Source organism: Ornithorhynchus anatinus, chromosome 7 (genome assembly GCF_004115215.2).
Source record: "Ornithorhynchus anatinus isolate Pmale09 chromosome 7, mOrnAna1.pri.v4, whole genome shotgun sequence".
NCBI classification, from domain to species: domain Eukaryota; kingdom Metazoa; phylum Chordata; class Mammalia; order Monotremata; family Ornithorhynchidae; genus Ornithorhynchus; species Ornithorhynchus anatinus.
The window spans coordinates 76164726-76182572 of record NC_041734.1 but is presented as its reverse complement, the minus strand read 5'-3'; the positions used below and the strand labels follow the sequence as shown (position 1 = coordinate 76182572).

The 17847-nt window shown below is 45.4% G+C and overlaps 1 protein-coding gene across 2 annotated transcripts in view; it reads left to right on the top strand.

The window, feature by feature from the left end:
• Positions 1–2699, top strand: part of LOC100074598 (cytochrome P450 20A1) — a 42202-nt gene extending 39503 nt beyond the window's left edge. For both annotated transcript variants that reach the window (XM_029069445.2, XM_029069443.2), the window contains 2 exons: positions 1769–1858; positions 2357–2699. In XM_029069445.2, the coding sequence (XP_028925278.1) occupies positions 1769–1858; positions 2357–2507 (241 nt within the window). In that variant the 3' untranslated portion in view covers positions 2508–2699. The remainder of the gene's footprint in view (positions 1–1768; positions 1859–2356) is intronic.
• The last annotated feature ends 15148 nt before the right edge of the window (positions 2700–17847 follow it).

Here is a 17847-nt window from a genome sequence, read left to right as displayed (position 1 = left end):
AGAGAAGCAGCGTGGCTCAGTGGAAGGAGCCCAGGCTTGGGAGTCAGGGGTCATGGGTTCAAATCCAGGCTCTGCCACTAGTCAGCTGTGTGACTGTATGCAAGTCACTTCACTTCTCTGGGCCTCAGTTACCTCATCTGTAAAACGGGGATTAAGACTGTGAGCCCTACGTGGGACAACCTGATTCCCCTGTGTCTACCCCAGCGCTTAGAACAGTGCTCTGCACATAGTAAGCGCTTAACGAATGCCAACATTATTATTATATTGTGTTCAGAGCACTGTACTAAGCGCTTGGGAGAGTACAATAAAGGTGGTAAATCTGATTCCTGCCCTTAGGTCCTTAAGAAGTTTACTGTCCAGAGGGGCCACAGACTTGGGTTTTGTTCCCGGTTCCTCCATTTGCCTGTTGAGTGACCTTGGGCAAGTCATTCGACCTCTCCGTGCTCCAGTTTCCTGTTCTGTAGAAGGGGGATAAACTACTCATTCTCCCTCTTAAGAATCAGAGCTCCATGTAGGAAAGGGAGTGTGTCTCATCATGCTCAGCTCAGTGCTTGACATGCTTAATCAAGTGCTTAATCAATGCTAAAATTCTTATTAATATAGTAGTTATTTTATCAGCCAGGTTGTTTAGTCAGTGGCATGGGGAAGGAAAGGGAGAAGAACAGAAAGGTTGATGTTAACCTTTTAGGTAAATCTTCAGACTTCACAGATGTGAAGTCTTTTAAAGCTGGAGGGTTTTCCCAATAATGAAGAGGCTGCTTGCAAAGCCAGGGTATCGGGGAGGGATGTTAGTTGTTTTGGGGACCGGTTATAAAACTAAGATCTGGAAAATAGGGCGCACAATCTCAGGGTCCCCACTTTGGACACTTCTAAGATTCGTTCAATTAAATAGTATTTATTGAGCGCTTACTATGTGCAGAGCACTGTACTAAGCGCTTGGAATGTACAAATCGGTACAGGCCCTGCCCTTTGACGGGCTTACAGTCTAATCGAAGATGAGATCAAGAATACATTTTTTTAAATTGAGGCTAAAGTGGGTATAGGTAAAGCTAAACCAAAGATTTTAACAAATTGGCCATTGAAGAGATGAAATGAAATGCCTGAGCTACAAAAGAAATTGCCTGAGCTACTGATGGTTGATGGTTCCAAAAATGTTTTTCAAATGGTGCCCTTCTTGATATTTCATTCTCACTTTATCATTTACTCATGGAAATCTGTTTTAATTAAAATCTGGCTCCTTACTATTTATCTTGAAGCCAACATTCATAATGAAAGCAATTTTAAAAAAAAATAATGAATTCTGACCCTATTCTGTTGCATAAAATGGAGTATGAAAATTATTCTTGGGAAAGCAATGAAGGGAGAAATGGGGAAGAGATTGAATTCCCTTTTAAAACTGGACATTAATAGTCCCAAGCGACTTTCAAAAATGTGATCAACCAAGACGATGGAATTTTAGTAGGCTCTTCCCCTCATTATTTTTGTTTACATGTATGTGGAATATATATAATATATATTTGATGATCACGTAATGTGTGCAGAATACTGAACTAAGTGGTGTTAGTGTACAGTACTCGTAGGTAATTTGTAATATGGGTACTGTACACTTTAGCAGCACTTAGTACAGGGTTCTGTGCCCAGTATGTGCTCAACAGAAGCCATTGATTGATTAATATATAATGTGACTGTGTGAGACCTACCAGATGTGAAGTACTTGTGGCCGAGCGGGTTTTGCGTCCAGCCCTCAGTCCCGTTTTCCTCTTTCTAGGTTTGATCCAGACCGATTTGTTGATGAATCTGCTGAGAAAAATCTCTCCGTTTTGGGATTTTCAGGAACTCAGGAGTGTCCTGAGCTGAGGTGAGATGGGGCAAAAGGAGGAAGGGAGAGAAGGAAGGAAATATGTCTGTTGATTGTTATCTTGTATTCTGAGAAGCAGCGTGGCTCAGTGGAAAGAGCACGGGCTAGGGAGTAAGAGGTCATGGGTTCAAATCCCGGCTCCGCCACTTGTCAGCTGTGTGACTTTGGGCAAGTCACTTAACTTCTCTGTGCCTCAGTTACCTCATCTGTAAAATGGGGATGAAGACTGTGAGCCTCATGTGGGACAACCTGATCACTTTGTATCCCCCCAGCACTTAGAACAGTGCTTTGCTTATAGTAAGTGCTTAACAAATGCCATCATTATTATTATTACTCTCCGAGCACGTAGTACAGTGCTCTGCACACAGTAAGCGCTCTAAAAACGAGTGAACGAATGAGTTGCTTCTGCCTCGGGGCCGACGAGAAACGATCCGTCTCTTTGGCCGGTTGTCGTTTGGAAAGTTTCTCTGATAATGATGTACTCCTTTTCTTGGCTAGGTTTGCGTACGTGGTGGCTACTATTCTCCTCAGTGTGCTGGTGAGGAAACTGAACCTGCATCCTGTGGAAGGACAAGTAGTCGAGACAAAATATGAGCTGGTGACCTCACCGAAGGAAGAGGCTTGGATCACAGTGTCTAAGAGAAGCTAAAAATGGACGTCGAAGCACAGTGGAAAGTGCCTTAGCCTTTTGGCAGCAAAAAACATTTCAATACTTCATTCCGAACTGATTCACAGAACCTGTTTAGGAGAGGTTCAGTGTCCAGATTTTATTCTTTGCACATTGTTAACCCAGTGTCTTTTTCATACTCACGTTTCTTTACTAAAGCGGATTTATACTGATTCCTTTTGTGACTCATTATTTAGGAAGACTGACCTCGAAACATTTTGTCTGGGGAGCGACGTTGTACTCCTCCGTCACTCGTAAGAAGGGCCTGGGCACAAAAGACCCACCGTAAACATATTCAGACAAGGCTCCGTCAACACCGAGTGCTGGAGGGGAAGAAATAAATTCATTTAAATATGCCTCATTTTACAGTGTCTGTTAAAGGTTTGTATCTAAAGGAAATTAGCCCTTTAGCACAGAGAAGTGAGGTGACTTGCCCAAGATCACACAGCAGACAAGTTGCAGAGCCGGCATTAATAATGTTGGTATTTCTAAAGTGCTTATTATGTGCAGAGCACTGTTCTAAGCACTGGGGTAGATACAGGCTCATCAGGTTGTCCCACTTGAGGCTTGCAGTTAATCCCCATTTTCCAGATGAGGTAACAGAGGCCCAGAGAAGTGAAGTGATTTGCCCACAGTCACACAGATGACAAGTGGCATCGAACCCATGACCTCGGACTCCCAAGCCCGGGCTCTCTCCACTGAGCCACGCTGCTTCCCAAGAACTCAGGCCCTCTGGCTTGCAGGACTAATGCACTGCAATGTATAGACCTCTGAATTATACATTATAATTCACTTATTATTTCATATTAATGTCTATCTCCCCCTCCAGTCTGTAAGCTCGTTATGGGCAGGGATCATGTGTGCTAATTCTGTTTGAAACGTGCTCTCCCAAGTGCTTAGTCCACAATTAACCCTGCAAGCATAGGGCTTTTAATGATTGAGCCGAATGGCCTAGTGGATGGAGCACTGGCCCGGGAGCCAGAGGACCTGGGTTCTAATCCCGGTTCTAATCTGTCACTGTCTGCTGTGTGATGTTGGGCAACTCACTTCACTTCTCTGTGCCTCAGTTCCCTCATTTCTAAAATGGGGATAAGGACTGTGTCCCACACAGTTGAGTTGTTTTCAACCCTATAGCTTAGAACAGTGCCTGGCACATAGTAAGTGCTTAACAAATACCATTAAAAAAAATAATGATGCTGCCAAGTAGAATAGTAGGGGATAGAATCAATCGATGGTATTTATTGAGCACTTATTATGTGCCAAGCACTGTACTAAATGTGTGGTTTTGGTTTCTGTTTTAGTTTTACCAAATTTCATGTTCTTTTAGTCCTTTTCCCTCAACTTCCTAATGAGTGTTAGCCTTGGCATTTTCCTCTTTCAGTGAACTGCTGTCTTGACACACTACAGTGACACGAAAGCGCTTCCGAGATTGACATCGGTTGATGGTTCCGAATTCAGAAGAGAAAAAATGATAGGTTTAAGTTGTCGGCTCAGATTCGGGTGGCACCTCTAAATCCCACACCTCTAGGGTTCTCCTTGGTACATTTTAATATGTTTTTTGGCAGGAGAAAGAAGGGCTTCATGCAATTTCAATCCCGAGATTGCTATTTTTACCTTCTCCGTATGCCGGCTGGTGTTTCGGGTCCATCGCATTATCACCAGGTTTGGTTCATTAAAAGTCTAGGCCAGCGTTTGCCCTCTGGTTAACTGAAGCTCAGTTGTGTCTCCAGACGACGGCGTTCATTCCACACCTTAGACAAACCTTGGCGTTTTGAGTGGTTCTTAATTACTTGGGAAATATGCAAATGTTTCTTAATATATTTTCAAATATTCCCTTTTAGCCACAGACTAAGATGGATGATTTTTCCGGTCGGACTAGAAACGCTAGCCGTGTTCTACACCCGTGTGTAGGAAATTTCTAGTCTGGTTAACTTGATTGATATTTTATTTCTTATAGAAATATACAGGGCTCAAGTCTTAAGAGTCCAGGAGTCTCTCAAGAACATCTGAAACACCTTCCTCTCAGAGGTGTACTCCAGTCCTGGCAGTTTCCCTGGGTTGAATTTCTCTCTGGCTTATGAGGGTTGAATGTATCCACTGGCCACGATAAACGATGACACTATAAATCCCTGCATTCAGACTCGGCGTAGCTTTTCTAGTCTATAAGCTGGTTGTGGGCAGAGAATGTGTCTATATTCGCCCAAGGGCCCTGCGCACAGTAAGCGCTCACTAAATACGATTGAATGAATAAAGAATGAATGCATTTTTGGGATTAGTTCCTTTAGCAGGGCAGCAGATCTTTAATAATGTGGGAACCTCAGTCACTTGGGGTATTCGCTAAGAGCTTACTATGTGCCAGGCACTGTTCATTCAATAGTATTTATAATAATAATAATGTTGGTATTTGTTAGGCGCTTACTATGGGCAGAGCACTGTTCTAAGCGCTGGGGTAGACCCAGGGGAATCAGGTCGTCCCATGTGGGGCTCACAGTCTTCATCCCCATTTTACAGATGAGGGAACCGAGGCCCAGAGAAGTGAAGTGACTTGCCCACAGTCACACAGCTGCCAAGTGGCAGAGCTGGGATTCGAACTCATGACCTCTGACTCCAAAGCCCGTGCTCTTTCCACTGAGCCACGCTGCTTTGCGCTTACTATGTACAGAGCACTGTACTAAGCGCTTGGAATGTACAAATCGGTAACTGTTCTAAACGCTAGGGTAGATACAAGAAAATCGGGTTAGACACGGTCTCTGTCCCACACGGGGCTCCCGCTCTTAATCCCCATTTTACAGATGAGCTCACTGAGGCGCAGAGAAGTTTAATGACTTGCTCAAGGACACACAGCAGATGAAGGGGAGATGGGGGATTAGAACTCAGGTCCTCTGACTCCCAGGTCTGTGCTCTTTCCACTGGGCCATGCTGTTTCCGAACTCTGGTGACCCAAGGAGACTCTGATTAACCACCAGGTGCCTGCAGCAGCTGAACTGGATCAGTAGGCAAACTATGTTTTAGCCCAACGGTTTCTCTGATATCACGCCTCCAAGACATCCACCTGGAGGAATCACACAGCCAGGGTTGTGCACCCCGGATGACCCCCAAATTCCCCTCAAGAAGGGCCACTCTAGCCACTAGCCCACAAGAACCAGCATGGCCTAGTGGGTAGAGCCCGGGCCTGGGAGTTAGAAGGCCCTCGTTCTAATCCCGGCTCCACTGCTTGTCTGCTATGTGACTTGAGGCAAGTCACTTTAGAAGCAGCGTAGCTCAGTGGAAAGAGCCCGGGCTTGGGAGCCAGAGGTCATGGGTTCGAATCCCGGCTCTGCCACCTGTCAGCTGTGTGACTGTGGGCAAGTCACTTCACTTCTCCGTGCCTCAGTTACCTCATCTGTAAAATGGGGATTAAGACTGTGAGCCTCACGTGGGACAAATTGATGACCCTGTATCTCCCCCAGTGCTTAGAACAGTGCTCTGCACATAGTAAGCGCTTAACAAATGCCAACATTATTACTTTACTTCTCTGCCTTAGTTTTCCCATCTGGAAAATGGGGATTCAGCGGTGAGTCCCACGCAGGACAGGGATTTTGTCCCTCCTGATAATATTTTCATTCATTCATTCATTCAATAGTATTTTTTGAGAAGCAGCGTGGCTCAGTGGAAAGAGCCCGGGCTTGGGAGTCAGAGGTCATGAGTTCATATCCCAGCTCTGCCACTTGGCAGCTGTGTGACTGTGGGCAAGTCACTTCACTTCTCTGGGCCTCAGTTACCTCACCTGTAAAATGGGGATGAAGACTGAGCCTCACATGGGACAACCTGATCACCCTGTATCTACCCCAGTGCTTAAAACAGTGCTCTGCACATAGTAAGTACTTAACAAATACCAACATTATTATTATTGAGCGCTTACTATGTGCGGAGCACTGACCTAAGTGCTTGGACTGTACAATTCAGCAACAGAGACAATCCCTGCCCAATGACGGGCTCTACTCCAGCGCTTAAGAATAATTAATAATTATGGTATTTGTTATATACTATGTTCCAGACACCGTAGAAAGCACTGGGAGAGATACAAGCAAAGTGCGTTGGACACAGTCCCGGTCCCACGTGGAGCTCACAGTCTCGATACCCATTTTACAGATGATGTCACTGAGGCATGAAGAAGTAAAGTGACTTGTCCTACGTCACACAGCAGGCAAGTGGTGGAGCAGGGATTAGAACCGATGACCTTCTGATTCCCAGGCCTGTGCTCGATCCACTACGCGTTGCGCTTAGTACAGTTCCTAGCACATAGTATGTGCTTAACAAATACAATGGAAAAAGAAAAAAACCGGATGCCCCAGAATAGTAGGTATATGCGGAGCTATGTTAGGATAGAGAAGCAGCGTGGCTCACTGGAAAGAGCACGGGCTTTGGAGTCAGAGGTCATGGGTTCGAACCCCGGCTCTGCCACTTGCCGGCTGTGTGACTTTGGGCAAGTCACTTAACTTCTCGGTGCCTCAGTTCCCTCATCTGTAAAATGGGGATGAAGACTGTGAGCCCCACGTGGGACAACCTGATTCCCCTGTGTCTACCCCAGCGCTTAGAACAGTGCTCGGCACATAGTAAGCGCTTAACAAATACCAACATTATTATGGAGAGGGTGGTAATTTCAGAAAAATGTCAAATCTGTGCTTCTGTCAAGCCAGTCATTTGTGGTTTCCTGCTGGTTTTGTTGGGTTGAAGAAAAAAATGCAGCCCGTTCCAAGGCCTGTCAGGTTTGCGTCCTTAGAGCCATCTGGATCTCAAAAACCTGGGGTGGGACTGGGGCAGTCAAGACTTGCCTGAGAAGTTCAGGTCTGGCTTGATTGGTGAATCATCAGCGTGGCTCAGTGGAAAGAGCCCGGGCTTGGGAGTCAGAGGACGTGGGGTCTAATCCCGCCTCCTCTACTTGTCTGATGTGTGACCTTAGGCAAGCCACTTAACTACTCTGGTTCTCAGTTACCTTATCAGTAAAATGGGAATTAAGACTGTGAGCCCCATGTGGGACAACCTGATTACCTTGGATCTCCCCCAGCGCTTAGAACAGTGCCTGGCACATAGTAAGTGCTTAACAAATACCATCGTTATTATTATTAGTGGGGAGAGGGGAGGTGAACAGAATCCACAGCCCCCTGAATAGGTTATGTTTCCCCCAGTAGGACATCCTCAGTTTAATAGTGTTGGTATTTTTAAACGCTTACTACGTGCAGGGCACTATTCTAAGCGCTGGGGTAGACACAGGGGAATCAGGTTGTCCCACATGTGACTCACAGTCTTTATCCCCATTTTACAGATGAGGGAACTGAGGCCCAGAGAAGTTAAGTGACTTGCCCACAGTCACACAGCTGACAAGGGGCACAGTCGGCATACGAACCCATGACCTCTGACTCCCAAGCCCGGGCTCTTTCCACTGAGCCATGCTGCTTCTCAGTTTAGGGACAATTGAAAGCTGGAACAATTTTATTTTTACATGGTATCTGTTAAGCGCTTACTAAGAGAAGCAGCGTGGCTCGGTGGAAAGAGCACGGGCTTGGAAGTCAGAGGTCATGGGTTGGAATCCTGGCTCCGCCACTTGTCAGCTGTGTGACTGTGGGCAAGTCACTTCACTTCTCTATGCCTCAGTTACCTCATCTGTAAAATGGGGATTGACTGGGAGCCTCACGTGGGACAACCTGATTACCCTGTATCTACCCCAGCGCTTAGAACAGTGCTCTGCACATAGTAAGCGCTTAACAAATACCAACATCATTATTATTATCAAGCACTGGTCTAAGCACCAAGGTAGATATAAGCTAATCAGGTTGGATACAGCCCATGTCCCACAATCATTCATTCATTCAATAGTATTTATTGAGTGCTTACTATGTGCAGAGGACTGAACTAAGCGCTTGGAATGGACAGTTCACTGAACTAAGCACTAAGAAATACCAACATTATTAATTCAGCAACAGATAGAGACAATCCCTGCCCAATGCCGGGCTCACAGTCTAAACGGGGGAGACAGATGGCAGAACAAAACAGAACAAAACAAAACAAGGCAACATCATCAAGATAAATAGAATCAAGGAGATATACACCTCATTAACAAAATGAATAGGGTAATAAATAATATATACAAATGAGCACAGTGCTGAGGGGAGGGGAAGGGGAAAGAGCGGGGGGTGGGGGAGCAGAAGGAAAGGGGAGCTCATTCTGGGAAGGCTTCTCGGAGGAGGTGAGCTCTCAGTAGGGCTTTGAAGAGGGGAAGAGAGGGAGTTTGGCGGAGGTGAAGAGGGAGGGTATTCCAGGACTGCGGGAGGACGAGGGCCGGGGGTCGACGGGATAGGCGGGAACGGGGGACCGTGAGGAGGTGAGCGGCAGAGGAGCAGAGGAGTAGAAAGAGAAGGGAGGTGAGTAGGAAGGGGCAAGGGGATGGAGAGCTCTGAAGCCAAGCTCCCACATGGAGCAGCCAGCCTGAGACTTCCAGTATTGTTGAGCTGGTCCATCTGCATTTTCTCAAACCTTCCCATAACTCGGGTTTTCTCCAAGTGAGGATGGGGGCAGCCCAGCCCAGAATGGACATTTACGACTCAGAGCAGTCATAGATGGAGTAAGAATAATAGTAGTAGTAGAGGACCGGCCTAGGAGTCAGAGGACCTGGGTTCTAATCTTGACTTTGCTGTGTGACCTTGGGCAAGTCACTTCACTTTCATTCATTCAATAGTATTTATTGAGCACTCACTATGTGCAGAGCACTGTACTAAGTGCTTGGAATGTACAATTTGGCTTCCATGCCTCAGTTTTTTCATCTGTTTAATGGAGATCCAATACCTTATCTCTCTCCTACTGAAACTGTGGGCTCCATGAGGGACAGGGACTGCTGTTCAAACTGATAAATAATAATAATGGCATTTGTTAAGTACTTACTATGTGCAAAGCTCTGTTGTAAGTGCTCTGGGAGGATACAAGGTGATCAGGTTGCCCTACGTGGCTCAGTGGAAAGAGCACGGGCTTTGGAGTCAGAGGTTATGGGTTCAAATGCCGACTCGGCCATTTGTCAGCTGTGTGACTTTGGGCAAGTCACTTAACTTCTCGGTGCCTCAGTTACCTCATCTGTAAAATGGGGATGAAGACTGTGAGCCCCACGTGGGACAACCTGATTCCCCTGTGTCTACCCCAGCCCTTAGAACAGTGCTCGGTACATAGTAAGCACTTAACAAATACCAACATTATTATTACGTGGGGGTCACAGTTTTAATCCCCATTTTACAGATGAGGAACTGAGGCACAGAGAAGTAAAGTGACTTGCCCAAAGTAGCAAGTGGCGAAGCAGGGATTAGAACCCATACCTCTGACTCCCAAGCCCGGGCTCTTTCCACTGAGCCACGCTGCTTCTCCCAGCGCTTAGAACAGTGCTTGACATATAGGGGAAGCAGCATGGCCTAGTGGATAGAGCGGGACCCGGGAGTCAAAAGGACCTGGATTCCAATCCCCGCTCTGTCACTTGTCTGGTGTGTGACCTTGGGCAAGTCACTGCGCCTCTCTGTGCCTAGTTACCTCATCTTGTAAAATGGGGTTGAAGACAGCGAGCCCCATGTAGAACAAGGACTATGTCCAAAGTGATTAGCGTGTGTTTACCCCAGTGCTTAGGACAGTGCTTGGCATATAGTGTCTATAACAAATGCCATAAAGATATATATGTAGCTATAAATATATAAATATGTATAGAATAAGCACTTAAATACCATCATTATTAGTAGTAGTAATATTTACTGAGCGCCACTAGGTTCAGTGCACTGTACTAAGCTCTTGGGAAAGTATGACAGAAGCATGAGATGCATACCCTGTCCAGATAAAACTTACCCTCTTCTGCAGGGGGGGGTCTCAGGCAAGTCTGAGGTATCTCGACGTCACCACAGGGTAAGGGCGATGTCACCCAGGTTTGCTACGCCTGCCAGGCAGTCAGCCAATCAATCATATTTACTGAGCACTTACCGTGGGCAGAACACTGTATTAAGTGCTTGGGAGAGAACAGTACAACAATATAACAAGCAAATTCCCCGGCCACAGTGAGCTGCCAGTCTTAGAAGACTGGTTATAATGGAGAAGCAGCGTGGCTCAGTGGAAAGAGCATGGGCTTTGGAGTCAGGGCTCACGAGTTCGAATCCCAGCTCTGCCACTTGTCGGCTGTGTGACTGTGGGCAAGTCACTTAACTTCTCTGTGCCTCAGTTCCCTCATCTGTAAAATGGGGATCAAGACTGTGAGCCCCACGTGGGACAACCTGATTCCCCTATGTCTACCCCAGCGCTTAGAACAGTGCTCGGCACATAGTAAGCGCTTAACAAATACCAACATTATTATTATTATCTGCCGGGTAATTATTCTCCAGCTCCGGCTTCTGGTGCACAACAGTGTCGACAATGTTCCTGGAAACCGGAGGCAGCAGGAAGGTTTTTGAACAGTTGCCACTCCTCTGAGAAGAGTGGGTGGGAGCTGGAGGCTGAAAATAAAAGCTCTAAAGTGAGTGAGCTCCAGTAAGCAGCGGGTGAAAGCAAAAGAAGCCGAATTCAGTAGGATCAGGGCTTGTGCCCGCTAGCGAGGCAAGGCAGAAGTCACTAATTACCAAAAGCCAGACACTGGTTTAAACCAGAGCAGGGAGGACCAGACCGATGGGTCCTTTTACAAGCGGGTGCTGATTTTGATAACTAAAACAACAAAAAATATTGCATCTTTTATGGGCAAAGATATGGTATTGATTTTCATCTGTTCTTCTGGCTGACCCTCTATCTGATTTAGTCGAAATTAGCTTTTTGTGTATTTCTAGTTGTTTCAGCACCACTGATGGCAAAACAGATTTAGGAATTGTATGGCTGTTACAGAATCAGCAGAGTGGCCTTTTTAATTGACGTTACCGTGGGTACGTTAAAAATAGCCGCTTCTGCTCGCTTTCAGATGAATCCTTTTCTTTCCTTGAATCAGTCTATCAGTGGTATTTATTGAGTGCTTACCCATGTGCAAAACACTACTAAACTCTTGGGAGAGTACGATACAACAGAATTAGCCGACAAGTTTCCTGCGTGTACCGAGCTAACAGTTTATTTATTCATTCATTCATTCAATCGTATTTTAGTGCTTACTCTGTGCAGAGCACTGTATTAAGCGCTTGGGAAAGTACAGTACAACAATAAAGAGCGACAATCCCTTCTCACGACGAGCTCACAGTCTAGCAGGAGGGAGACGGGCATCAATACAAATAAGCAGACAACACTACAAATAAATGAAATTACATTTATAAATGAATAAATACTAAATATTTATAAATGAATACAAAAAATTTATTCTGACAGTGTCCTTTTAAAGTCCGAAATCTCCTTTTCCGGAAAAAATTAGGTTGTAAATTTGAGGGATAGGTGTTTTTCATGGCATTTGATGAAAGAATACATTTTATTAGTAAAGTTCATTTCATTAGTAAAGTTCATTTCACTAGTAAAGTTGAATACTCGTGTGTGTAAAAGGGGTTAGGGCACCCTGATAGGCTTGCCGATGGCCTGGGCAGCGATTGGCTAGAAGGCTCGTGAAAAATAGCCCCGGCTGGGCCCTCCCCGCCACTCGACCCCTGCCCCTCCTGTGGCCATCCTGACTCGAGAAGGAACGGGTCAGTGGCTAAAATAATCCCGATGGCCTGCCCGCCCACTGGCCACTGTAGAGTCCTAAGACCCCCCCAGTCAAAGATCTGTTGTCCCCTTCTACCACAAGACCCTACCCTGTCAAAACCTCTTCCCCTCCCCAACCTTCACAGGCTGCCTTCCAAGGGTTTTGGTCTCCACCATGATGTTCTCCATGTCTGGGCGCATCCCCGCCACCACGGGGGCCCAAATCCCCACAGCAGTCAAACACTTCCCACTCACCATAGCCGAAGTACCTTCCTTGCCCATCCTCACCTCACACCATCCCACACCACGGGCGCTCCCCTCTCTTTCCTCCCTTTCCCCTGGGAAAGGAGATTTTTCTGGTTCCGCACGTGGGTGAGGGTTTCTGGCTCTGTGTCTCTAAATCTATTTAAGGTGGGGCAATCCTGCCCACTATACATATTTAGATACCCCTTCCATAAATATCTGAAGACAAAATACCAAAATAAATTGATCCTAACCCAATCTTTCCTACCTCTAAAACAAAACTTCTAACAAAACCTCCCAAAGAGGTTTTCAATCACTCTTTTCTTTTTCTCTCTCAGTTAATTACATTTATTGAGTGCTTACTGTGGGGCGCTCTCAGAATATCTCGACTGGATTATTGCATCAGCCTCCTCTCTGATCTCCCATCCTCCTGTCTCTCCCCTCCAGTCTATTCTTCATTCCGCTGCCCGGATCATCTTTCTACAGAAATGCTCTGGGCATGTCACTCCCCTCCTCTAAAACCTCCAGAGGTTGCCTATCAACCTTCGTACGAAACAAAAACTCCTCACTCTTGGTTTCAAAGTTCTCCATCACCTTCCCCCCCCCCACCTCACCTCCCTTCTCTCCTTCTACTGCCCACACTGTACACTCCGCTCCCCTGCCGCTTACCTCCTCACGGTCCCTTGTTCGCCCCTGTCCTGCCGTTGACCCCTGGCCCACGTCCTACCGCTGTTCCAGAATGCCCTCCCTCCTCACCTCCGACAAACTAACTCTCTTCCCTTCTTCAAAGCCCCACTGAGAGCTCACCTCCTCCAGGAGGCCTTCCCAGACTGAGCCCTCCCTTTCCCTCTGCTCCTACTCCCTCCCTCTGCTCTTCCCCCTTCCTCTCCCCACAGCAAATTGTGCATATTTGTATATATTATTTATTACTCTATTTATTTTGTTAATGATGTGTAAATATCTATGATTATTTATCTTGAGGATATCGACGCCAAACTACTTGCTTTGCCTTGTTTGTTTTGTTGTCAGTCTCTCCCCTTAAGACTGTGAGCCCGTTGTTGGGCAGGGATTGTCTCTATCTGTTGCCGAATTGTACATTCCAAGCGCTTAGTATAGTGGTTTGCACATAGTAAGTGCTCGATAAGTACGATTGAATGAATGAATGGGAGAGTACTGTGCTAAGGGTTGGGGAGAGTACAGTATAACAAGAGTTGGTAGACATGTTCCCTGCCCACAGTGAGCTTACAATCTAGAGGGGTAATTTAGAAACACTAGCTGTGTTTTACTGCACCATGTTTAGGAAATTTCTAGTCTGGTTAACTTAGTTGATTCTTTATTTCAGATGGAAAAGTACAAGGCTTAAGTCTTAGAGACGAGGAATCTCTCCCAAAAATATTTGAAACACCTTCCTCTTAGAGGTATAGTCCAGTGCCGGCAGTTTTCGGGGGTTGAATTCCTCTCTGGTTGATAAGGTTCGATTGTACCACAGAGTTGATAGGTGCATTCCCTTCCTACAATGAGCTTAAGGGGAGACAGGCATTAACATAAATAAATAAATAGAATCCATAATGAATTAAATGGATAAATACATGGTAAATATATGAGTGCTGAGATGACATGACCAGAAAAGTGGAGGGATTAATCAGGGAATGTCTTTCTAGAGGAGGTGACTTTTTCGGATGGCTTTGAAAGGAGAGAGGGATGTACTTTGCCAAAGTTGAACGGGGAGTGCATTCCAGATCTGGGGGAGTTGAAATGTGAGGAGTGGACGGGGGTGCATTAGTCAAGAATGAGGGACAGTTACCAGATTCTCTTGGGAGGAGCGAAGAACACAATCCGGAAGGATGCGGAACAAGAGAGCAGAAAGGTAAGAGGGATCCAACCTCTCAAGAGCCTCAAAGCTGATGGGAAGTTTTGTTCTGTATGAGAAGCGATGGGAGCCACTGGAGATTTTGGAATGGGCTAATGATCTGTTCCAACACTTTCTATTTCTTTCTCTTTCATAATAGTTGTTTGTTCCTTTTTTAATCTATGGCGATTCTAAAATGGGTCTCTAAGGCGCCACGAGACCTAAACAACGATATTTATGGGCAATGCTGCATCAAGGCAGTATTTCAGAACTCGATGACATGAAAGGATAACCACCTCAAAATGACTTCTAAAACTTTGAGGGATGATCTTCATTTCTGCTTTGAAAACCTACTAAATGCCATACTAACATGGGAAAAGTAAACTTATACTATATAAGCCTACTCCATGTGCGCATTAACCTTTTCTCAGGAAATTTGGTGGGGTCCAGGAAAAGTTTCCAGGTCTATCAGCAGCCATTTTAACTGCTACTGCATCACCTTATACGGTCAGATGTGCACTGTCCCCCAAACATTCCCTTATTCTGCCTGGTTTTCTGTCCTTGATGGGTAGTCAATCAATCAATCAATCAATCGTATTTATTGAGCATTTACAATGTGCAGAGCACTGTACTAAGTGCATGGGAGAGTAAAAAAATAATAATAATGAATTGTGGTATTTGGAAAGTGCTTTCTATGTACCACGCACTGTATTAATCATAATAATAATAATGTTGGTATTTGTTAAGCGCTTACTATGTGCAGAGCACTGTTCTAAGCCTAAGCGCTGGGATAGATACAGGGTAAGCAGGTTGTCCCAAGTGAGGCTCACAATCCTAATCCCCATTTTACAGATGAGGTACCTGAGGCACAGAGAAGTTAAGTGACTTGTCCACCGTCACACAGCTGACAAGTGGCCGAGCTGGGATTCGAACCCATGACCCCTGACTCCCAAGCCCGGGCTCTTTCCACTGAGTACTGGGGTAGATACTAGGTAATTGGGCAAAGTCCCTGTCCCACACAGGGCATAATCTTAATCTCCCTTTTACAGATGTGATAACCGAAGCATAGAAAAGTTAAATCACTTGCCTAAGGTCATATAGCAGACAAGTGGATGAGCTGGGATTAGAACCCAGGTCCTTCTGACTACCAGGCCTGGGTTCTATCCACTAGGCCAAGCTGATTGCCAGCATACAATACAACAGAGTACAGTGCAACAGAATTAGCGAAAGTATGTGTTGAAAGAACTGACTGAATAGAAAAAAGAAAATCACAGAACAGGAGGAGAGTTCTTTTTGCTTAGAATAAGTTCTACTTGCCCACTTTTCTTAAGTCCAAAGTCTGCTTGACCTGGGCACTGGTGAAGGTAAATGAATTATTTAAGTGGGCATTACTGAGGATATGGGGCAAAAACACTCAAAGAATTGGGGACATAAAAGCCACATTTTCAGACCATTGGTCCATCCAGACCAGTTTAATGACGACCTTAAAACCAAAAGATGTTTGGGTGAAGAGTATCGTGGCTGCCATCCTTCTGAGAAAGACATATATTTTAGTACTCTTAACATCCAGTGACCAACCTAACATAGATTTATTCATAAGTCTATCCGAAGCCTTCTTGCACCTTAGAATCGGAGATTCATCATTCTAGAAAGAACTTCAAGAGATCACGGGGTAATGTTGGTATTTGTTAAGCGCTTACTATGTGCAGAGCACTGTTCTAAGCGCTGGGGTAAACACAGGGGAATCAGGTTGTCCCACGTGGGGCTCACAGTCTTAATCCCCATTTTACAGATGAGGGAACTGAGGCACAGAGAAGTTAAGTGACTTGCCCACAGTCACACAGCTGACAAGTGGCAGAGCTGGGATTCGAACTCATGAGCCCTGACTCCAAAGCCCGTGCTCTTTCCACTGCGCCACGCTGCTTCTCTATCCTGGGGTAGAGTCTCCAGGATGATTACTGGCTAAACCACCCAGACCATCTCTCTGGAGATGCTGACTTCCTGTCTCCTCATGGAAGCCTGACCCAGGGTTTTATTACTTGAAGAGCCAAGAAGTCATTTCTAATGTCACCAAAACCTCTCCTGCTTTATTTTGAGCTTGTTATCCTTGTCTACATGGCCTGTCATTTTAAGAGCAGAAAAGGCAATCGAGCAAGATTTGTGCTTCATAAAGCCTTGTCAGTTGCCTGCTAGGATGTTCTGCTCTTGCTTGATAATTGTTTTGATCATTTGTCCTGGCATCCTCCCAAATATTAATAAATCAGCCAGTCTGTAATTACCAGGGTGCTTAGTACAGTAAGCGCTCAATAAATACCATCGATGGATCGTCTGACTGATTACAGAGGCATCTTTTGTCCTCTTTAAAATGGCACAGCAATTGCTCTTTTGCAGCCCATAAAGACGTCTCATCCTTTGAGGTTTTAGAAATAGTGGCTCTATTTCTTTCCCTATTCTACTTTGACTTTTCAGCTTTCCACTGGACATGGGGTTTGCACTGATCAGATGTTCACATCTTCTCTTCCTCATAAAATCAGAGAAAAAATGGAAAAGCTCCTGCCTTTTCAGATTCTCCAAACTAATCTCCAATTATGACTTTGCCAAAAGTCCTCACACCAACTCTTCCAGGCGGTTTATTCCTTCCAAAACTTCCAGTGTCCTCATCTCTCCTTTCCCCAATTTGTGATAAACCAAAAATGACTTCATTAACAAGATGGAGGCCATTAGACATGCGCTACCGTGTGAGACCCTCTTTCCTCCTCACTGTCATTTCCCACATCCACATTCTCCTCCTCAGTCATCCCCCAGAAGGAGATGAGCCTAATTTGGAAAGTTAGCCTTTCATTCTATGTCTTGGACCCCAATCCCCCTCGCTTGTTATTTAGGGTTGCTCCTAACCTCCGCTTAGAACAGTGCTTGGCACAAAGTAAGAGCTTAACAAAACCTATCATTCTTATGGTTATTATTATTATTAATAATAGTAGATGTAAAACCTTGCTGATTTCCTACTCTAACGCAGCCCACAGACTTCCTTCCGCTACTGCTAACTTACTTACTGTACCTCAATCTCATCGATCCTACCACCGATCCCTTGCCCATGTTATCCCTCTGACATGGAGCTCCTTACCCTTTCATCTAGACTGTAAACTCATTGTGGGCAGGGAATGTCATTATTTATTGTTGTATTGTAATAATAATGATAATGATAATGTTGGTATTTGTTAAGCACTTACTATGTGTAGATCACTGTTCTAAGCGCTGGGGTAGATACAGGGTCATCAGGTTGTCCCACGTGAGGCTCACAGTTAATTCCCATTTTACAGATGAGGTAATTGAGGCCCAGAGAAGTTAAGTGACTTGCCCACAGTCACACAGCTGACAAGAGGCAGAGCTGGGATACGAACCCATGCCCAAGTGCTCTGCACCCAGTAAGCGCTCAATAAATGCGACTGAATGAATATAGAGCAGACCACCACTCTCTCCACTTACTAAAATCATATCTCCAAACGGCCTTCCCCGAGGAAGCCCTCATTTCTCCTACTTCCTCTCACTCCTTGTCGCGTATGATTTGGATCCAAACTCTCTAAG